General features: G+C 40.6%; 4 protein-coding genes and 1 non-coding gene across 5 annotated transcripts in view; 4 read left to right on the top strand and 1 right to left on the bottom strand.

Annotated features, from left to right (window-relative positions):
* Positions 1 to 6256, top strand: part of POLE2 (DNA polymerase epsilon 2, accessory subunit) — a 29176-nt gene extending 22920 nt beyond the window's left edge. Inside the window, exons 16-19 of the mRNA XM_059915694.1 lie at positions 157 to 265; positions 1116 to 1292; positions 3092 to 3159; positions 6177 to 6256. Of these exons, the coding sequence (XP_059771677.1) occupies positions 157 to 265; positions 1116 to 1292; positions 3092 to 3159; positions 6177 to 6195 (373 nt within the window). The 3' untranslated portion in view covers positions 6196 to 6256. The remainder of the gene's footprint in view (positions 1 to 156; positions 266 to 1115; positions 1293 to 3091; positions 3160 to 6176) is intronic.
* A 108-nt stretch (positions 6257 to 6364) lies between these two features.
* TRNAG-GCC (transfer RNA glycine (anticodon GCC)) lies at positions 6365 to 6437 on the top strand. The gene has a single exon. It is a non-coding gene; the product is annotated as a tRNA-Gly (tRNA).
* Positions 6438 to 9278: 2841 nt separating this feature from the next.
* On the top strand, positions 9279 to 15918 carry DNAAF2 (dynein axonemal assembly factor 2). The gene is made up of 3 exons (XM_059914177.1): positions 9279 to 11212; positions 14242 to 14385; positions 15166 to 15918. Exons 1-3 carry the CDS (start codon positions 9374 to 9376, stop codon positions 15667 to 15669), a joined length of 2487 nt encoding a protein of 828 aa, XP_059770160.1. The 5' UTR covers positions 9279 to 9373; the 3' UTR covers positions 15670 to 15918.
* Positions 15919 to 17646: 1728 nt separating this feature from the next.
* On the bottom strand, positions 17647 to 20061 carry MGAT2 (alpha-1,6-mannosyl-glycoprotein 2-beta-N-acetylglucosaminyltransferase). Its single transcript, XM_059914171.1, has one exon. It carries the CDS (start codon positions 19554 to 19556, stop codon positions 18216 to 18218), a length of 1341 nt encoding a protein of 446 aa, XP_059770154.1. The 5' UTR covers positions 19557 to 20061; the 3' UTR covers positions 17647 to 18215.
* An 81-nt stretch (positions 20062 to 20142) lies between these two features.
* On the top strand, positions 20143 to 21447 carry RPL36AL (ribosomal protein L36a like). Its single transcript, XM_059914175.1, has 2 exons — positions 20143 to 20242; positions 20996 to 21447. Exon 2 carries the CDS (start codon positions 21027 to 21029, stop codon positions 21345 to 21347), a length of 321 nt encoding a protein of 106 aa, XP_059770158.1. The 5' UTR covers positions 20143 to 20242; positions 20996 to 21026; the 3' UTR covers positions 21348 to 21447.
* The last annotated feature ends 907 nt before the right edge of the window (positions 21448 to 22354 follow it).

The following is a 22354-nucleotide window of genomic DNA, read 5'->3' as shown; positions in this document are numbered from 1 at the left end:
ACTGTCAAATGAATGGGTGAATAGATTCTGGTTGAATTTTTTCTGTGGTGAACAATGGGAAGTGGGAATGGCTTTGTACTATAAAACATCTTGCCTTTAAAGTTACCTCACATTTTGTTCTGAGGAAGTCACATTCAACTACTGTTTTTATTTCAGAATTCAGTATTGTACACAAGAAATTATTGTCTTTCGTGAAGACTTAGTGAATAAAATGTGCAGAAACTGTGTCCGTTTTCCCAGTAGCAATTTGGATATTCCTAATCATGTAAGTTGTGTCTTCTTTATTAAGGTATCTTAATTACATGTGGCTTTATATAAAATTTTGTTAAGCCACTTAATCACTTGCCCTTTTGTTGTTTTTATTTATAGTTCAAAATAATTTCAGCACACTTTTGTCAGTAAGGTAATTTTTGTTCCTAAATCAGTGTTTCTCAATTTTCTTACTGACGTATCCCCTAATGGGCAGAAGAAAGCCCCGAAGTAGCAGGAAATTTCTTTGGAGGTTCTTGTTTTGCCTTTAGAACTCATAAATCTTATATTGTACTTCTATATATATATATGTATTTGTTTAAATAAAATGTTTATGTTTATCATGTTTATTAAGTATTTCCTATGATTTGCCCACATCAGGAGGATGTGTAGTGTTTATCTTGTAGCTTCAAGATTCCCAGTTGTCAATCACTGGTTACATGTACCCTCATTTGGAAGTATGGAAGTAGATCATACAGAGCACTTTTAGTATGTATTTTATAACCTTTAAAGTGTATGTAGGCTAAGTATATATTCTTGGCGTTACTCAAGCTGTGGAATTATTTTTAGATGAACAGAATTAGTAAATGAGTTTATTATACAGCTAAAAATACAATTGCTCCAAAATAACTATTTGGGGGAGTAGCTTTTATGGTGTCGAATGAAAACTCATAAATTTCTCCTAAAATACAGGATAGTTGATTTCATTTTATATCAGTTTTCCCAAGGTTTTGTAAGTCAGTTTTTCCAACTGTTTCTCAAATTTTCTAAGTCACTTTGGTAATTAGTATTTAATTTGAAATTCTTTGTTGCTCTTTTAGCTTTTACAAATGCACTGAAGTTTGTTTTGTGTCATTCTTTTGTAGTTTGTAAAGACTATCTTATCCCAAGGACACCTGACTCCTCTCCCTCTTTATGTCTGCCCGGTGTATTGGGCGTATGACTATGCTCTGAGAGTGTACCCTGTGCCTGACCTACTTGTCATCGCAGACAAATACGATCCTTTTACTTTGACCAATACCGAATGCCTCTGCATAAACCCTGTAAGAATGTAGTTAACATTATGTAGTCATCATTTGTCAAGATTAGAGTGTTACTTCTTTAAATTTAAAATATATGTTTAATCAATTACTGTTGGAGTAAAAATATACTATAAATGAAACACTGAATTAATTTGGTATAAACAGAAAGTTCTTAAACTTTCAAAAGAGTATGTGACTATAAAGTAATGTGACTTCTTTCTTAAAAAAGAAAAAAAAAATGCACCAAAGCTTATAAATCCAGATGAGTATTTTCCCCTTCAAAGTAACTTGCCTTGGGATTCCTTGGGATTCCTTTCTGGAAATTACTTTAAGAGCATGTATTCCGTTCTCTTTAAACATGTTAATGGTACTTGTCCTTTGAGGAGGATTTTTTGTTGTTGTTGTTATTGTTGTTGTTGGAAATTGTCCAAGTCCCCAAAATCTAAGACTGATAAATGTGGAAATTCTTACTGGGACACAGTTTAATATTTCATTTTTATGCAGAACCTTGAAATTGCTTCAGAATCTTCAAGTTGCTTCTGAATTTCTATACAAGTATGGTTGACTTTTTGAACTTGGGGACTAAATGCTGCATAATGTTGCTTTTTATGTCAAATATCTTCACTAGTGATTTTTAATCTGTATGTTTCCTTGATTCTTGTGAATTTTAAACTTTAGTACTTTTTTATTTCATCTAGGCCATTCCTAGAAACATCATCCCTTACTGCTTTTCTCACACACACATTTATTTTGTCTGGCTTCTGCAACCACAGAACTACTGACATTTTGGACCAGATAATTCTTTGTTTTGGGGCACCATCCTGTGCATTGCAGGGTGTTTAGCAGCACCCCTGACCTCCATCCACTAGATGCCTGTAGCAGCCCCCAGTTGTAACAATCGAAAATGTCCTCAGATACTTGCCAAATGTCTCCTAGGAGACAAAAATTGTCCCTAGTTGGGAGCTACTGCTCTAAGGATGAGCACAGTCAGCTGATTTGGTTTCATTGTTTGAAATTTGTGGCCCTAATTTTTGTAGAATCTTTATTCACATTTCAATATTCTTGTCACAATGAGGCTATTTCCTTATTTAAATTGAACTCTTTGGGCATTCTCATAGTTAATGCTCTATTTGAAACCACTTTATTTCTGAATTTTTCCACTTTTTCATACTGTAAATGAGTAAACAACCAGTTCCTACACCATCATTATATCTTTTTAACCTTATTTATACCTTTTGGGCAAGCCCAAAACTTGGTTTTGACATTGCTTCATCCTTTCTTGATACTTATTCCCATTAATGAATACCTGCAATGGGCCAGACATTGAGCTAGTGCCAGGGACACAAAGACTGAAAAGACAGAGTCTGCTCAGTAACTTTAGAGTTTAGTAATGGCCAGACAATTGTATGTGTGACTACTGCTCAGTTGTTTTGGGGGCCCAATGGCAGGGCATCAAACCCAGATTTTTACTGGGGTGAGGGTCAGGAAAGACTTCTCGAACATGATGTTGGAGTGTCTTATATGCTTATTTAGCATAACCCAGTACTGTTTATTTCTTATACTAAGTAGAACCCCTCCTAAGCATTTCTAGTCACATTTGTTAGCATAACTGTTCTAGTCAACTTGACTTTTTGCTTCAAGTGGAGATATTTTATAGTAATATTTTTTCTCTATAAAGAGCATACAAAAATTTGTCTCATTACTTTATAGTCACATCTTGTAACTTTATTTTTAAGTTAGGAGCAAGGAGTTTGATTTTAAAAATAGGGATTCTTTTTTAAAAGTTGAGTATTCACTTATGGGCATTTTTCTCTCCAAAGGGCTCTTTTCCAAGAAGTGGATTTTCATTCAAAGTTTTTTATCCTTCCAGTAAGATAGTAGAAGATAGGTAAGTGTGCCCTCAGAAACAGCAAGAAACAGCTGTCTCTTGGTGTAATATTGCTAAAATTCAGATGTTCTGTAGGTGTGCTGAAGTTTTTAAAAGTCTACAGTAGCTCATTGGAAATTTTCTAGGCTGAACTTACTGTGTTCATGCTGGGAGACACAGAATTGTATGTACTTGATGGCACATTTGTATGAAATAGACCAAGAACTGTTTTCTGAGGGAAATCTCAGACTGGCTGTGGAGGTGGGCTAGTTCTTTTACAGGCAGACTCCTGATGATGTTATTATTCCAAGAGGTCAGCCTTGCCGTCCACATGGTTGGTTCTCAAAACCTAGGTAATCTGCCTTAAATTGGCAGCAAAGAATTGTAGGGGAGCTGGGTTGAGTGTGGTGATGGTGAGGGGTTGGAGTTGGGGGGAGGTCTTGGGGAAAAAAGAATAATCACCTGTTGGGTAGTGGTTTTCAGAGGGTGTCCTGTGGACCACGTGCATCAGAATCCTCTGGGGTCCTTGTTAAAAATGTTAAGTTCCAGGATCCCACCCCAAACTTATCAAATGTCTCTCTCTAGTTGTAGGGCCCAGAAATCTGCATTTTTAACAGTTTTCCTTAGATTCAGGCATCCTAACGTGTGATTTCTTGGTTAATTATATTTTGTTTCCCACCTCCAGTTAAGAACAGTAACCAAATACCTCCAGGTTCTCAGAGAATATAACCTTGAACACCCAACCCAATTGTCTTTTTTTACTTTTTGTAATTAACATCTTTATTTAAATAAAAACACAAGTACATGATAAAAATTTCAAACAATGCTTAAAAGTATAAAATTGAAAAGGAAAAACTAGCTCCGTTTCCTAACCCTGAAACCATGATTAACAGCTTCTTATATATATTTCTTGAAAAAAATTTCTGCATTACTTTTGCTGCTCAGTATTCATGGAGGATTAAAGTCCGTTCACTTTGGGATATTCTAAATTTTATTCTTGGATTCACTCATTTGACGTGTATTTGAATCTTACTGTATTCCAGGCACTGCTTAGTTTTTGGAATATAACCAGACAGATACTCTTATAAAAGTCACTGATATTCCAGCCTCTATTCCATAAGCTGAACATGTGTTTGACTTCACCTAGCCCACAATGAATCCTTAAACAAATTTTTTTTGACTTGGAATGCCTTTAGGTAAAGGCAACGCTCTGACCAGTCTCAACCACTCGCTGTTGTTGACAGTGATTTTGTGACCCCAGGATTAGGTCACCTCTGGCGCATATTTTGTCCACCTTTTTAAAATTTTTTCTTGGCCACGCCATTCAGCTTGTGGGATCTTAGTTCCCCAACCAGGGATTGAACCCAGGCCTTCGGCAGTGAAAGCGCAGAGTCCTAACCACTGGACCACCAGGGAATTCCCTATTTTGTCCTTTAGATTGACTTTTACTGAACTGAGATTTGGTATAAATTCACAGACATATAAAACTTATTCTGCTATGAAAACCAATAGTGGGCACTTTCAACAGATCTCAGGACAAGAGAAATCTGTGTCTGTCCCAAGCAACTGTTTATTTTCATCTTGGGGAGACTGTAAATCTACTAATAGACTCCCTTTGTGTTAGCTGCCAGGAAGCACAGCCAAACGTGCAGCCCACCTCTACAGCAGCAGAGGAATTACTAGCATAAATGTTGGCTGCGGCTCTGGCTTCCTCTTCTTTTCTGATCTGTATTTTTCTCTTACCTGAATTTCCTGATTTCCTTACTTTTATCTTTTTATTATATCTATCTTGGCAAACCAGTTAATATTTTTTTAATGAGTTGGGAGATAAGCAAATAAACCACAATAGGAAATTAACCGATTTATTATGATAGCACAAGACACTTGTTACATTTCTTGTAATGTTCCCTGATTGCCATGCAGAATTGTTAATCTAAGTACAGTGCTTAGAATCTAAGCACTGTATACAGACTTCTATGACAGTTCTAACACACCGTTTTAGTCACTTATGTGCCTGTCCCTCTTAAAAGTTTCTAGAACAGTCCTTGACTTGCAGTTGACATTCACTGTTAAGTTGAAATAGTTGGTCCCTTTATCATCTGTGGAGTCAGATGCTGAAAACCCTTGACATAATTTCCAAACTATAATTTAGTAGTGATAATTTGAGGAATTTTTTCAGTGCTGGATCAAACAGGTTGATGTATGGTTTTTTTGTGTTTTTTTTTTGAGAGAGAAAAAATTTTCATGATATAGTGAAATAATTTGGTTTTACTGCTACTTAGTTTCTCCCAAAAAGAATTTTTTTTCTTAGAATATTTGTGAAATCATATTGTAGAGTTAACCACAGAAATGTAGCCAAAGTAGATAAGGTTTAACCCTGTTTCAACATGTGCTCTCAAATACAGTTGTTTTATTTAAAAACACAATGTTGGTGATGTAGGGGAGAAACGCCCATTCTCACACAGAGTTGGTCAGAATAAAAAATGGTAAAAACTTTTTTCTTAAGACCTCAACTGCATATATCAGCAATTCCATTTCTAGGAATTTATCCTACAGGTATACTTGGGTTTATGCATAAAATTGGGTACAGCTCTTTTTACTGTAGTTTTTATAATTGCAAAACAAATAGCTTAAATGTTTATCTATTTAAAAGTTATTCAGAACTTTTCTAATTTATATTAAACTTCAAAGCCATAGAGGAAGGGATTAGTTAAAAATTATAAATATGTGTTTATTACTAATTGAAAAGAGGGGTAGAATAGTGTTCATTGTATTCTACCACTTGTGTGTTTTTAAAGCATTTACCCCACACACATGCTTGTATATGATTAGACAATCTTTATAAGGATATACTGTTGCTTCTGGAGAGCAGAAATAGAGGGTGAGACAGACTTATTTTTCACTGTGTCCCCTTTTGAATTTGGAACAATATGCATGTATTGACCTATTTTTAAAATTAACTAAAACTAAATATTAAGAAATGTACAATAACTTAGGTTTCCAAAATGTTTAATTTTATGAATATTTTCTTTTTTCAGCAAACTCCAAGGGTTTTGAGATTCTTAAAGACCATCTGAAGAAACAGAATTCATCAATTTTCTGCTTAATTTTATATTTTATGTAATTTTGATATTAAGTTACAATAAAATTATGGTAAACTTTAGGATGTTCTGCTTAAATTTCTATTTTATGAAATTTTGATATTAAAGTAAACACGATGGGGGCTTCCCTGGTGGTCCAGTGGTTAAGACTCCGTGCTGCCAATGCAGGGGGCCCGGGTTCAATCCCTGGTCAGGGAACTAGATCCCGCACGTGGCAACTAAACGCACACTGCCGTGAAGATCCTGCACGCGGTAACGAAGATCCCACATGCCGCAACTAAGACCCGGCACAGCCAAATAAATAAGTAAATATTTTTAAAATAAATAAAATAAAATAAACATGATGGTATACTTTACAAAGCTTTACAGGAAAAATATTTTCTGCATAATCTTTTAGGAAAAATATGAAAATGTGTAAAAATATATAATCCAAGTATACATTTGTTTAAAACTTTAAGTTTCATTATTTCTGTACTAGTTACACGCTAATGTTCACCATAAGAGTTTTAATAGTATATTCAAGAATTGCAAATTGTTTAAATTTCAAGTCACAGAATCTATTCTAATGATAGTGAAAACCTTTGTTTCAGGATATTACTATGATATTCATTACATAATTACCTTTTGGCACTGAAAATTTAAAAACACACTGTCCCCAGAGTTTTTACATTTAAAAGGAATAATACTCACTTTGAAGCAGACTGTTTTGCTATTTTGGGTATAATAACTCAACACCATGCACTTATCTATTAGTTTATGGGGGGGGGACTATGATGATGGCCCAGAAATGAATCTGAACGACAGGAAGTTGTTAAACGTACAAAGAGTATTTCAAATGTAGGAATAAACTTTTTTTTTTTTATAAATTTATTTATTTATTTTTGGCTGCGTTGGGTCTTCATTGCTGTGCACGGGCTTTCTCTAGTTGCGGCGAGCGGACGTACTCTTTGTTGCAGTGCGTCGGCTTCTAATTGCGGTGGCTTAGGCTCTAGGCATTTGGGCTTCAGTAGTTGTGGCTCGCGGGCTCTAGAGCGCAGGCTCAGTAGTTGTGGCGCATGGGCTTAGTTGCTCCACGGCATGTGGGATCTTCCCGGACCAGGGATCGAACCTGTGTCCCCTGCATTGGCAGGCGGATTCTTAACCACTGCACCACCAGGGAAGTCCCAGGAATAATCTTAATATTACAGAAAGCCTGGAATGGAAGATATTTCTTTCAAAGCTTTTTGGGGAAGAGATACTGATAAAAAAATAAAAATGACACCGAAAGAAAATTCCTCAAGAAATGTAATCTGAATGTTGTGATAAGTGAATTCTGGTTAAGGATGAAGTGGCAATTTGAGATGTGGTTTAAGGATGTAAAATTTCAGAGTATTAGAAGAGGTCTGATGTTAGAAGAGCAAGATTGAGCTTTAATTTCAAGAATAGCCTGGAAATTTTGACTAAAGGTGAAATCAAGGCATAAGTTCAAAAGCTACTAGATTACTTGGGAAAATTTACAATTTGGGCCTTGAAAGTGAAATAGAAACTGCAAGGTTGTTGGTCCAGTTACAAGAACCATAGAGCTAAATATGAAAGATTTCTTTAGGAACACATTTAATGCCTAAAAAGATAGGGTACGTTTACGGGTTAGCAAGGTGACGTAAGATGAAGCAGAGCAGTTAACTATGTACGAGCCGATAAGTTGCCAGAATCAGGCAATAATTATTAGAATAAGACAGGAACTAGAATCAGGTGGAGGTGGACATTGTCTGGAAAGAGGTCTGAAAAATGGGCTAGCAGAGGAACAGCACTGCAAGGGTATCCAGAGCTAATACTCTGGGGCACAGAGAAGTGGTGTGCTCCCCGACTTGGTGTTTTATCAGCTGAAGCACGGCTGACCGCACCGCAGAAATCTGGGTATGAGGCACCGTCATGTGACATTATGCCTTAGGGGCCAGGTAGATCACACAAGATGGGAGTAGGCTGAGATTTCTCTGCTGTGAGAAAAGCCAACACTTGGTCTCAGTGTGGGGAAACCACAGGAAGTGCCAGTGCATGTGATGAGGTAGGAGAGAAACCTGGATGGTGTCTCGACATTGAGGTAATGCCAACATTGTGTTAAATGTTGCTGAGAGTTGCAACAAAATGAGAACAGAAAAGTGATCACTGGATTTAACAACTACCAATTAATAACTACCCCAATCAATAAATATTCTTCTATAATATCTATTTGAATGGCTGCATAGAATCCCATTGCATGGCTGTACCAAAATCTGCTCAACCAGTCCCACTGTTGAATTCTTAGCTTCTTCCCAAACTTTTAGAATCATGATGTTTCTTGAGCATGCTCTCAAAGTTGGAATTGCTGGATCAAAAAAAGTATGCACGTTCTAAAGGCTTTTTATACAGCTACCAAACCACTCCCTAGAAAGGTTTTATTAATATAATTCTACCACCCCAAGGAAATAGAGTAATTGTTTTAAAAAAAAGCCTTTTCCATTCTGATAGGTGATATGTAGTATCTTATATTTGCATTTTTATTATTAACGAAGTCATATGTTTACTGATCATTGGCTATTTATGAATAGCCTGCCCATAATATCTCTTGCACCAAATGAGAGTTGTAAACAGGGCAAATTGGTGAAATATCTAGAAGACTGAAATGCTGGTTTAGCGAAGTGAATAAAGCATATAAAGTTGTTAGAATCACAGCTTGTGAATGTATTAGCTTTGTAACTTTCGTCAGGTAACTTCTCAGGTCCCATCTTCTTATCTGTGAAATGGGGATTAGGTCTACCTTGAAGTGTTGTGAACAATGGATAACGTACATGATGCTGTTAATTATGACAATTATTCAGATGGTTATTTTGCAGAGGTAACTGCACCATGGCACAGGAATCTAAAAAATGCATAATGTTGGTTTGAAGAAACTAAGGCTATTTCTGATATTTCCGTCACCCCTATTCCTGCCCCTCCTCCCGGGTGTTGGTGGTGTCACTATGGCAACGAGCACACGCTGCCCGAGGCTCAGTTCTCTGGCGGTTACAGACCTCCACCGCCTCACTCTCCGCAGACCAGCGACTCTACGACGCGTTCCTCCCACTCGGCCTCAGATTCATCTCCCTTGGCCCCTGGGCAAGGAGCCGAGGGGCAGCATGGCCAAGGCGGCAGCCTCTTCGCCGCTGGAAGACTTGGACCTGAGCGGAGAGGAGGTCCAGCAGCTCACCTCCGCCTTCCAGGACCCGGAGTTCCGGCGAATGTTCTCCGAGTACGCCGAGGAGATTACGGACCCCGAGAACCGGCGGCGCTACGAGGAGGAGATCACGGCCCTGGAGCGTGAGCGCGGAGTGGAGGTGCGGTTCGTGCACCCGGAACCGGGCCACGTGTTGCGCACCAGCCTGGATGGGACCCGGCGCTGCTTCGTGAACGTGTGCAGCAACGCCCTGGTGTGCGCGCCCAGCAGCCGGCCCGGCTCCAGGGGCGCGGCATCCGGCAGCCAGTGGTCCCTGCCCTACAGCCTGGCGCCGGGCCGCGAGTACGCTGGGGGCCGCGGAAGCCGCTACACCGTCTACGACGTGGTCTTCCACCCAGACGCGCTCGCGCTGGCCCGACGCCATGAGCGCTTCCGCCAGATGCTGGACGCCACGGCCCTGGAGGCCGTGGAGAAGCAGTTCGGCGTGAAGTTGGACCGCAGGAATGCCAAGATCCTGAAGGTCAAGTACAAGGGGACCCCGGAGGCCGCCGTGCTACGCACGCCCCTGCCCGAGGGCTCCCCGGCCCGGCCCGATGGGGAGCCGGAGAGCCCTCTCCCCGATTTCCCCTACCCCTACCGGTACCCGGAGGCCGCCGGGAGCGCTGCGATCCCCAGGCCCCAGGCGCCCTCCCCTCCGGAGGCCGTCCTGCAGCCCGCCCCCACCGAGCCTAGCTACAGCGTGGTGCAGCGCCACCACGTGGACCTCCAGGATTACCGCTGCTCTCGGGACTCGGCCCCTAGTACTGTGCCCCAGGAGCTGGTGGTCACCATCGAGCTGCCGCTGCTGCGCTCGGCCGAGCAGGCGGCGCTGGAAGTGACGGGAAAGCTGCTGTGCCTCGACTCGAGGAAACCCGACTACCGGCTGCGGCTCTCTCTCCCGTACCCGGTGGATGACCGCTGCGGCAAGGCGCAATTCAACAAGGCCCGGCGGCAGCTGGTGGTCACGCTACCTGTGGCGCTGACCGCCACGCGCCCGGAGCCCGCCGCGACCCCGGAAGAGGCCGCCGACCGGCCCGGAACTGACGGCGCGCCCTGCGCTTCCGCTCACCAGGGGCAGGCGGGCCCGGCGCGGGTTGGTGGGGCGGACGGAGGCTCGGATCCCAGCCGAACCGGGACTGCAGACGCCGGAATCACCACCCCGGACGCCGACGGGGAGGAGCGCGTCTCAGAACCCGAGGAGCGGGATTTCAGCGGGCAAGAGAGATCAACAGCAGGCATCCGGGAGGAGCCGCCTCCCGGAGCTGGAAACTCACCTGGGGACGGTGGCGGAGGCGCTCCTAGTACTTCATCCGGGGACCTTGACAGGGGCTCTTCTGCAGGAAGAGTGAGTGCGCGCCGAACTCTCGGCGTGGAGGCGCTGGAGGCCCGGGAAGGCACCCGCAGGGAGCCAGCTGATGGAGCCATGGGTGCTCCCGGTACCGACCGCGGGGAACCTCTGTGTCCGCCTTTTCAGTGTAATCAGGATGAAGAATCCCTGACTCTGCTCATTCAAGTGCCTCGGATCCAGCCTCAAAGTCTTCAAGGGGAAGTGACTCCCCTCTGGTACAAATTGTCCTTCTCCACCCAAGACTTAGTTTATTATTCCTTCTTTTTGCAATTTACTCCAGGGAATAAGCTGAATACCAAAGAACCAGTGGTTAGCATTTCTTCAAACAATGCAGTGATAGAACTGGCCAAATCTCCAGAGTGCCATGGACAGTGGAGAGAGTGGTATTATGGTTTAAACAACGATTCTTTGGAGGTAACAGTTCTTTCTGGAGTCCTAATATTTGAAATATTCTGTTCCGCTTACTATCACAGGCACACTCTCAGTTTGTCCTAAACAAAGGATTTTCCATTATAACTTCTCTCCTGATGACTTGAAATTGATGCACTTGATGAAAGATGTTAAGTACACATTAAACGCATATTGAAGAAAACGAAAAAAACTTAACGCATCCTCTCTGGTGGATGGGTTTCAAATCTTCACAGTTGCCCTTGAGAAGGGCTGTAACTTTAGTCATATTCTCAAAGGGGTTGTGACACAAATAGGTTTAAGAGGTATTCTATTATGGCCATATTTTAAGTTGGTAAATAGCTTTTTCCAACCTTAGAAAGTAAATAATAGTTTACTTCCGGAGAGCAAAAGTAACTCAGCCTGTGCCACAGTTCTTTTGTAGGAAAACCAACTCGCAGGTGTGAATCTAAATCCCTTTCCCTCTCGGCCATATGGTACTGCTTAATTTCAGTCGCTGATATTGGTGGGTTTGTCTTCTGGTGGGCCTTATATTACATTGAAATTACCTCTTTTTGCATCTGTTTTAATCTGTTCCCTGCTAGTACTTGGCACAATGGCTGGCATTTAACAAAGTGTAATATAAGCCTTTGTTGGTACCAACATCACATCAGCTACATCTCTTTTGGGCAAAAACTGGGGCTGCGCATTATCAAGTTTACCTAGGATATCATTTTGTAGTTGCTACTATACCTTTCAGATTATTGAGGATCTTGAGATTCAATATTCCAGTACTATTGGCAAATACTGGAAAGAAAAAAATGTTTGACGTTCTATAGAACTTTTTAAACTCATAAGTGAACAATTAATTGGTATTTTGGATTGAGGTTTGTATCAATGTTACATGTAAATTTTTTTAGCTCTTTTAAGATATTCAAGGGTTAAATTCCCAAATTCATAACACTAGTTGCACAGATTATATATTAAAAATTAAGTTTGGGGCCTGCCAGGAAGTTTTACTTCTTCCTGTGTTTTTCTAGAAATTTGCTAATAAGTTAAATTTTTATTTTATGAGGTGTATCTTCTGTGAGAAGTGGTTAATTTGAAACCCTCCCAAAATGCTAAATAGCCAGGGCTAGGTAAGATACTTTGTGAGAATATACAATATGAAATCGACTATTTGTTTATGTCATCAGAAGGGGGAAATTTAGGAAAGGGCAGTCGTTTTCCTGTAATTGTTTTAATAAATGTGAAAATAACTCACAATGTGGGATAAAAGCTATATGGACAAGCATTTGAGAGAATACTAAAGAATATATTTTCATCTGATTTTCCAGTATGTGAACATTATTTTAGCAAGAAACTAAGACCAAAATGGGATCAGGGCAACTGTGTTTTATATCTTTGAAGCTGGAATAGATTTATAATTACTTAATTAATCATCACATTTGCTGAGGCTGATGGAACCATAATGTTCAATTTTTTTTCTTTACATTTTACTGGACCAGGCTGTAAGTATTAAAGTGAATTTTAAAAAAAAATCACAGGAGTATTTTGTGGGTAGACATATAATGATTACATTAATATATGCATTATATGAAAATAATTATAGAGACTAATTTGTGGCTGTCAAGGTCAGAATTTGATACTTTACACATAAACAAGCAGAAAATAAATTTCTATAAGCCTTAAATATTCACTGGGAATTTTCCTAGAGCATTAGGACCACTGAATTCAGTATCTTTTATAGTAAAATCAGTCATTAGACTGAGAAGGCAAGTTTATGCAAATCCTTTGTATTTTAATCATAACCAGTTCCATTATAAATATTATTCTTCCCTGAGGTAACTAAACTATTTGGTGTATTTTTTTGCAGTTAACGTGTAAGTCTTTTGCAGAGACATGCACCTTAGAAATGCTTTTGATTTGGTGGGGTGGGGGGAGCGGAATGTTTCTGCAGTACAGTGTTATTCTAGATCTTCAAATAACAGCAAGGCAAAGTCCTCCAAATGTAAAGTTTTTCTTTCACCAAAGTTCACTTGTTTAGTAGGTGTTCACAGTTTAAATAGTGTTTAATAGAAGGGAAATTGAAACTTGTCTCTTTCTGATCCCCCCACCCAATCTGGACCAAATAATGAATTGTGTTTATTTGTAATTAATTTGTTTACATTCAAGTACAGAGGAAAATACTTTTATTTGGAGCAACGGTGAACTGATTTTAAGAATTTTAAATATAGTTGTTCCTTCAAAGCCCTAACTATATACCTATGTTCACTTGATGTATTTGAATATGAACAAATTACTTTGTGTTTGGGATTCTGGTGGAAATGATTTTTGCATATCCTATAGTTTGGAAATCTACCTCATTCCTTTTTTTTTTTTTAATTGTATTTAAATATAGTTGATTTACAGTGTTGTGTTTCCTTATTTTTTAAAAAAAATTTTATTGAAGTATAGTTGATTTACAGTTTCCTTATTCTTATATAAAGCTATATGCTAGTGTTGCAGTGATTATCGCAGTGCTTAAAAATGGAATATACTTCTGTTAGATAAAATATTACACTTGGCTCTTACCTAGCCAAGAACTAAAAGGCAAACTGGTCACACAAAATTTAAATAGATCCTGTCTGTGTATCTTTTGCTGACTCATTAGGAAGTGTTCTAAAATTAAATTACATTTTCTAGCTTGGACTGCATTTATAACTCTAGAGGTGATGTTATTCTTACAAAATAGACGAAAAAAAAAAAAGGAAGATAATTTGTAAATAAGATTACCTGGAGGGAAAACATACCTCAGATTTAATAGAGACCTAGAAAAGGAACTAAGACTTTTTTCTTTTAGGGTCTTTTCCTATATATGTATGTACACTTGCTGTTCTTATTGCTCTATACAATACTCAAGTTTTCTTTTGCCAAAACAGCATAGGAATAACATTAAAATAAACATTTTAAAAGTGCAATTCTGAACTGTGTGAGAACTTTTATGAGCTGTTTTTAGATACAACTCTGTCAAGTATGACCAATAAGGTAGAATATTTTTTCTCTTTTTATTTTAGGAAAGGTTATTTGTCAGTGAAGAAAACGTTAATGAGTTTCTTGAAGAGGTCCTGAGCCCTCCATTCAAACAGATGATGCCCCTAACCCCACCATTAATTGAAGTTCTTCAGGTTACTGATAGTAAGATTGAAATACATGCAAAGGTAAGGATTTTGGTGGGCTCTATAGAGTAGTGATTTGAGACAAGGTTGAAGCCTAACAAATAACTTAATTCTTGGTTTTCTTTATATCATAACTTTAAATGGACATGATGGCTGGGAAGAGGAATAAAGACTTTTTTATATGTATTTTACTATTAAACATCTGCAGTTCATTTTCACTTTTGTTATCTCCTTTAATCCCAAAATAACTGTCCAGTGAGGAATAGAGAGAAACTAACATTTGGGAATTATGAATATTAGTCCAGGGACAAACAGCTTTTTTTTGACTCTCAAACCATGGGAACTATGTCATCCAGTTTGTTCATTCTTTCTAGTTGAACTTAAGTTTGGTTATTTTTATAGTCTTCAGTATTGGACACAAATGAGTAACTAGCACAATTGACTTGTAATGTGAATTCAGGGGAAAGAGGCTCTAAAGAATCACAGAAATACAATAAAATTCAAGAAATTCAAGAATGCCCTTATAAGAATGACTGCTAATGGGTTTTATAGGCCATGTTAAAAGGTTTGTAGGCCAGGATTATTTTATCCTGAAAGAGATGAAGGGTCAATGAAAGTATTTAATCAGAGAATCAATGCCAGGTTTGCATGATTAAAATATGACTGGCAGCATTTGGAGAATGACTTTGAGGGGGAAGCCAGAGGGCCTATCTGTAAGTCTACTGGGTCATTCCTTCACAACTTAAAAAAGTTTCCAGCGGGTACAATTTACTTTTCTATTTGTTTCAAAGAATTATTAATTTGCTGTTTCTCTTGACATAGTTGCAAGAATGTAGTAACTCTGAGCAGCTTCACGAGAAGGAAGAAAGAGTCAATGAAGGAAGTCATCTAACTGAAAAAGAAAGTCTAGAACATGCTACTACCTCGGCTGATTCCAATTCATCTGTAGCAGTCAAAGTACTAGAAACAGACAGTTGTGGTTCAGTTGCATGCATGCAACAAGGGGCCCTTGATGTTTCTCAAAAGCCGTTTGCAAAGTCTCAGCAACCTGAGTCAAAAATGGAACCTGAATTTACAAAAGACAAAAGTGCTGTTCACTCAAATGATGAAAAAGATAATTTAAAAGAACCAGTAATAACTGAAGAGAAAGAATTAGATGGAGATCACCCATCTTCATTACTGAACAAAACTGCAGTTCACAATACACCTGGTTTTGACAACATAAAGGAAACCAATATGCAGGATGGTAGTGTGCAGATTATTAAAGATCATGTGACTCATTGCTCATTCAATTTTCAGAATTCTTTGCTTTATGACTTGGATTAATTCTGTGTCATCTTAGAATTTAAAGGTTGAGTAAAAACTTATGGACTAAAAATAGATTCTGTTTACTATCTTAAAACCAAAGGTATTCAAGAAAGTATAAAATTAAAATTTGCAATTTTTATTCTCATGAGGAAACTGAAGCTATTTTTTTGCATGTAGAGAGTTTATACAAAGCTTCCTTAATTATGGAAATAAGTTTTGTGATTCCTCTGATGTATATGTTTTCTAATAGTTAAACATTTAGTTTTAATACAACCTATTTATATTTACTTCTGTGTAGTTTTTGGCTTCTTTTGCAATTACTTTAATAAAGTTTCAAAATAAATATTCATTAAGTTGTGTCTGTCACAAAGTAATTCTAAAGAATGCAATTAACTAGAAGCACACTAGAGTGCATGTGTTGGGGGGAGGAGAATCTCAAAACTACGCATTTATAAGTCTCACTAAATAGGATGTGCTTATGCTTGTCATAGAGATTCTGAGAGGAAAGAACTTTACTAACCAATATTAAACGATCCAAACAATACAAAGACACTGAAATTTAGTATTTTTGCTTCAACTCTGTATTTTACTCTTCTCATATGTAAGTCACCATGTATATATATACGTGTGTATACATATATAAATAACAGGTTATTAATGACCTTGAAAATTCAAAATTTTAAAAGAATTATTTGGAAATTATTCAAACATCCCTTGGTTTTATAGAATTAATTTACAAATTTTAGAACAGGACAATTAAAATGACCTAAGAATTTGCTCCAATAGGAAAACTGTCTTCATTATATTATTACATGAAAACAACAACAAAAGCTAGTGTTTTCTAATCAATTTCTTTTATAACACCTAAAAGAGGGCAGCAGATAATTTATCTAACAGTGGCTAAGTTATGAATTTTGTGGCATAGTATTTTTATTTGAGGCCAGGAGAAAATCTCAATAGATTTTTTTTTTCCTCACAAAAAATTTTAGGACAACATGAAAGACAATATAGAAAGGAAAATATTTGTTGATCTAATCGCTGACCCCAAGGCCTTGAGCTGATCTATTTCTGTTCCAAAAACAGCTACTAATTCAAACCTCTGGCCTTACCTTAGTCCTGGAAACTACTTAATTTCTTTAGTCCTTTGAACTAGGGAGGTCAGGTCAGAGCACCAAAAACTGGTACAAAGCCTAGCAGTTCATTCTGATTTACATTTATAACCCCAGTAAAACCTGGAACCAGAGGGCTGAGGGCAGTATAAAGGTAGCTCATAAAGCAAGAGAACTATTTGCTCCGTTGTAGATGACATTTTTCAACCATAATAGGAATCTTAATTTGATGGAATAATAGTTTTGAGACTGTCCATTAGGTACAGTTTTCTTAGATTGAAATAACTATTGCAGTACCTACACAGAAAGTAGTCTATCTTTGTGGTTGAATACAATTATATACTGTTAAGGGAAACTTCCATGTTAAATATGGAGTAAATTTTAAGCCTGCTTCCTATTATTTACTGTGTCTGTCCTTTTAAAAAGTATGATTTCTGTTAAAATAAAGCTGGCACTAGAACATGTTTCACTTTGGCAGGACTGAACTTTGTATCATTTCTGGCTGTACTTCACTTACACAGCAGCTTTTTACTGCTCATTATCTATGCCTGACTAATTTGAAAGCCAGTTTCTTCCAGAGGGATGCACTGTCAAGAGCTGGGTTTTCTTTATTTCAAACTCAGTTATACAATGTACAGATAATATGTAATGCTAACTTTAAACCTTGTAGAATGTCTTTACTGGATTCTGGTGTAAAAATTTATTCTGCAAAATGATTAGGAATCTTTTTATGCAAAAATGAGTATTTTATTTTGGCAGCACTAAAAGAAAAAAAAAAAAAAACACTGTATTTCTACATTGAGGTGAAAACAGTGTTTAAACTTTCCTATCAAATACATTCCAAAAGAAAGTGTGTTCTATGAAGGTTCCAAAGCACAGGCAAATCTTAACACAATAATACAGGAATCTTTAATACTGAAAATGACTCTGTTCTGACAGGGTGTTTAACAAACATAACTTTCGAGTTATAAAACCAGTGAAGCAATCCCTTCCTAGTAACTGTGTCAAGAGTGAAGCTGGGCTTGTTCCATTAATACTCTTAACAATTTCATTGTAATACTTTTTACTAATATGACAATTTAAAATAAATTTTGCTGTACTTAAAAGAAGTCTTTAAAGTGGAAAAGTGTACAAAGTTCCGGATAAAAAGATTAATAGATGCAATTTAAATAAAATTTCCCCTCTTCTCGCTTATCAATGAACAATAATGATTACCTTTAGCAGATACACATTGAGCTTTAAAACCCAATTCTCAAAATGAAAACTTGTGTTTTAAATCTTAATCAGACATAAAAGGAAAAGATTACTATATTGGGACACCTTTTACAAGAATTCTGTTGTTGTATTAAAGCAGAAACCAGTTCCTAAACCCTTTTATTCAATTGTATATTCTGTTTGGACAAATATCAAAAATAGAAGACTGTCACTACTTTTGCTTTTGTAATTGTGATTTTTTTACTGCAGTCTTCTATAACTTTTACAGAGTTCATGGTCCCTAATATCTCCCCACCCTCCATTTTTCCTAGGTGGGGAAAGGGCTGCCATAAACTTCTCACTGATAGTCAGAGTTTCTGGAAACAGGTACTGTTTGTTATTATTTAAGAGTGACTCAATTTGGGCACTCTGGGTGGATGGTCTACAGGTTTTTTGGTGGTGCATACCACAGTCTCCAGCATGAAAAATCCTAGGAACTTGAGGAACCAGCACTTTCCAGAATTTTGGAAGACAAGATACAGTCAAATACTGAAGGGTCCAGTCCCAGTTATAATCATCGTAAGTACAGAAAGTATCTGTGCACTCAATCAGCTTCTGATACGCATCCCGGGTCAAGGCCAGACCCATATTGTGCTCTGTGGATTTCCACGTTTTCACATCTACCTTGTCAGCAACGCCATAGAAACTGCGAATGGCAGTATAGGTCCCCAGGGAGAGAACATCACACTCAGGACACTCTTGCTGCTTTAATTGCCACATCTTTTTGAAGACATGGTAAAAGTCGGGGGCTAAGTAGTGATCCTCTTCTAGGAAAAGTATGAGGCCAGCATAGTCTCGAAGGACTTTGACCCTCTCCCATACAAAATGCAGCTTCCACCACCAGTGGTGTTTGGTTTGGGAGAATTTGGCCTCTCTATAATGGCCGAAGGAGTCGGGATATTCAGCATTAATGCATCCCATCTGCAAAGCTGCATTCTTCTCCACGTCTCTGGGGCAATCTCTGGGGTCAGTGCCCGGAAACTCGTTGGGGTACAACTGAATACTAAAAGGAAAGAACACCTGCAGAACCGGACAGAAATCCACCCCAGCAATCAGCTGATTGATCTCGGTCGACCAGAAGTCATGGCTAAAGATGACGAAGACGTTGTCGATTCCCTGGGCTTTTCGAAGTGAGTCCAGCAGCAGTTTGAGGTATTCAGGCCGGTTGTGCACCTGGACCACCAGCACCAGCTCTCGGGGGGCCCAGGAGCCGGCCTTACCTACATTCCTCACCGTCTGGTCAAAGTTCAGCTGGTACACTAAGGACCGGTACCGCAGCGTCAGGTTGTCCACCTCGGGGTGCGGGGCCGCCGCGACTAGTGGAGCCGCCGACTCGTTGGAGCCCCGGCGGATGCCCACGGACACGGCGGGATGGTCCCCGGCCCGGGCGCCTGCACCCCGCGCGGGCTCGGCGTCCAGCAGCGGCGGGGAGAGGGCCTCGTTCTTCCTTTGTCGCCCATTGCTGCTCCAGAGGACGAAGCCGCAAGCGGCCACCACGAGCGTCAAGATCAGCACCTTCCGCTTGTAGATGCGGAACCTCATGGTCTCCGGCGCCGGGAGCGCAGGCAGGCGGACGGGCGCGGAAAGGAGCTAGCGGCTCCGGCGCGGAAGGGGCGGGTGGGCGGCGGCCGTGGCCTGCAGCAGTCGGAACTGGCCCCCGCAGCTGTCCTCGCTAACTCATCCCGGGCCCCGGGGGTCCTGGGGCCCGAAGGCTCTCAGCTCCCCCGCGCCGCCCGGGCTCCACACATCCTCGCCTGGCAGCTGCAGCTCGGGCACCGGCCCCGCCGCTAGGAGCCGCGGCTCGGCGTCGCCTCGGTCCTCTCCATCCAGGACGGGTCAGGGAAGAAGCCTGTCGCGGCCCCACCACACCCCGGCTCCGTTACCTGCGCTTCCAGCGGCCCTGCGTCCTCTGTGCTCTCATCTTTACGCGGCCCCGGACGTCCCAGACCGAGGGACGCACCCTCGCCCCACTCCGGCGGCGACTGTCCTGACAACCAGCGACTGGCCCGCCGAGCGCCGCGGTCCCCGGGCCCACACCCCTCCGCCCCGCCCCTCGGGCCGTCGGTTGGCGCTTCCCGGTCGAGTCTGGAGACGCACGGCCGTCGCCGCCCGCTGCCTATTGGGCCGCAGCGCTGTCGCTCAGGCTCAGTTCCTACATCCGGCGCGTTCCTCCCTTTCCTGTGAGGCGTGAGCAGAACGAGGCAGGAACGTGGACGCTGGGTTTCCAGGTAAGCGGGGTGCGGGGCGGTGGCGATCCCGGCTGGAGTCCCCAGTGCTCAGGATCCAGGGCTGGGCCGTGTGGGCCCTGGTAGGAGAGGGAGGGCGAGGCCCGCCGCCTTGGTTCGTGGATTTCGAAAACGGGCTTCTCCCTTCTGGAAAGGGGCTCCCGCATGGCGGTTGCTGGGCCGGGAGGCACTCATTAGGGACACGTCAGCCTTCAGGGCTGCTGGGGGAAGGATGACGATGCTTCGGAGGGAAAAGTGAAACCAGGCTGATGCGGTCCTCGGAGAAGGGACGGGGCGGGCCGTGGAGGTGGCTCTACACCGCGCCCGGAGTCAGGCATGCCCGGGAGCTAGAACATGGAGGGAGAGGGTGCGCGGAGAGGCGAAAATAAACTGTAGCCTCGGCCTTCTTTCTCTGCCGAAGAAAATTAGGTATCACACCACTACGCTTTAGTTGTTGGGCAACCACGGTAAATTAAGCCCCAAAGGAACCCACTTTGTGGGGGGAAACTGACTGTACTGGGCGTCCCTGTGCTGCTGCTCTTGCTGTTTTTCAGTGAGTCTCATTCTATAAGTGGTCCAATAATTTAAGGATTCCAAAAAGCTGTGCACTTATATGTGCATTTACTCATACGGAAAATGAATACTTGGTGCAATTATGTTACTGACTTATGTAATGTTATCTTCCTATATTTATAAAACACTTGAATTTTCAAAATGTTTAACGTTTGCTGCCATATTTTAAATATTTTACAACAGTTTTCATCGTGAAGACACCTCTACTGCAAAGATGGTCAATGTACCTAAAACCCGAAGGACTTTCTGTAAGAAGTGTGGAAAGCATCAGCCTCACAAAGTGACCCAGTATAAGAAGGGCAAAGATTCCCTGTATGCCCAGGGAAAGAGGCGCTATGATCGGAAGCAGAGTGGCTATGGTGGGCAAACAAAGCCAATTTTCCGGAAGAAGGCTAAAACCACAAAGAAGATCGTACTGAGGCTTGAATGTGTTGAGCCCAACTGCAGGTCCAAGCGGATGCTGGCCATTAAGAGATGCAAGCATTTTGAACTCGGAGGAGATAAGAAGAGAAAGGGCCAAGTGATCCAGTTCTAAGTTTTGGGAATCTTTTGTTCTTCTATTTTTGAGAGCAAAATGTTGAAGTTATAGAAAAATTGCCTGTATGAGAATAAATACAGTGATATTCTTACTCAAATCTTTTGTATTTTTTAAAATATAAGTAAAATTGCATGCCTAATTTGGCTCTAAATTAAAAAAATAATGGTAAATTATTTGTAAGTGAATTAAGGTTCATCCTCTTATCAAATTCATTATTTAAATTTAGTTCTACAAGAATTGGCATCTTGTATTTATATAAAAAGAAGGTGGGCTTCCCTGGTGGCACAGTGGTTAAGAATCCACCTGCCGATGCAAGGGACACGGGTTCGAGCCCTGGTCCGGGAAGCTCCCACGTGCCGCGGAGCAACTAAGCCCGTGCGCCACAACTACTGAGCCTGCGCTCTAGAGCCCGCGAGCCACAACTACTAAAGCCCACAGGCTTAGAGCCCGAGCTCCGCAACAAGAGAAGCCATCCAATGAGAAGCCCGCGCTCACCGCAACTAGAGAAAGCCATGCGCAGCAACAAAGACCCAATGCAGCCAAAAATAAAGACCCTGCTTTTTGTATATGAATTTTAGGCTAAGAGGCTTACAATGGGGATGGCTTGTAGATGAGCAAGAATGCAAAGAGCTAGGGTGTAGGAATAACATGGTGGGCACTTATTCCCAACACAGACTTTTATATCTACATTTATTGATGAAGAAATAATTGTCTTTCTACAGGAACATGTAAAAATCAGATCTGCACTAAATTACTTTTAACTATGCCACAAAACTTCATTTTTTAAAGAACCATGTTTTAATATAGTTGTTTTATAATATTTTTAGGCAGTGTCTCACCAATTTATGAGTTCAGAAAATCCTAAGATACTTAATTACAGAATTCTTAGTTTTAAAGAGCAAAAGTGAATTAACTTTAGAAGGCAGTATAAAGTCTGGGCTGGAAATCCCCAATCTAGGTTCACAGAGAGGATTTTTCTCCAGTTACTTTCACTCTTTCCCCTC

This window comes from Balaenoptera ricei, chromosome 2 (genome assembly GCF_028023285.1).
Source record: "Balaenoptera ricei isolate mBalRic1 chromosome 2, mBalRic1.hap2, whole genome shotgun sequence".
NCBI lineage: Eukaryota > Metazoa > Chordata > Mammalia > Artiodactyla > Balaenopteridae > Balaenoptera > Balaenoptera ricei.
This window is presented reverse-complemented; position numbering and strand designations above follow the sequence as displayed.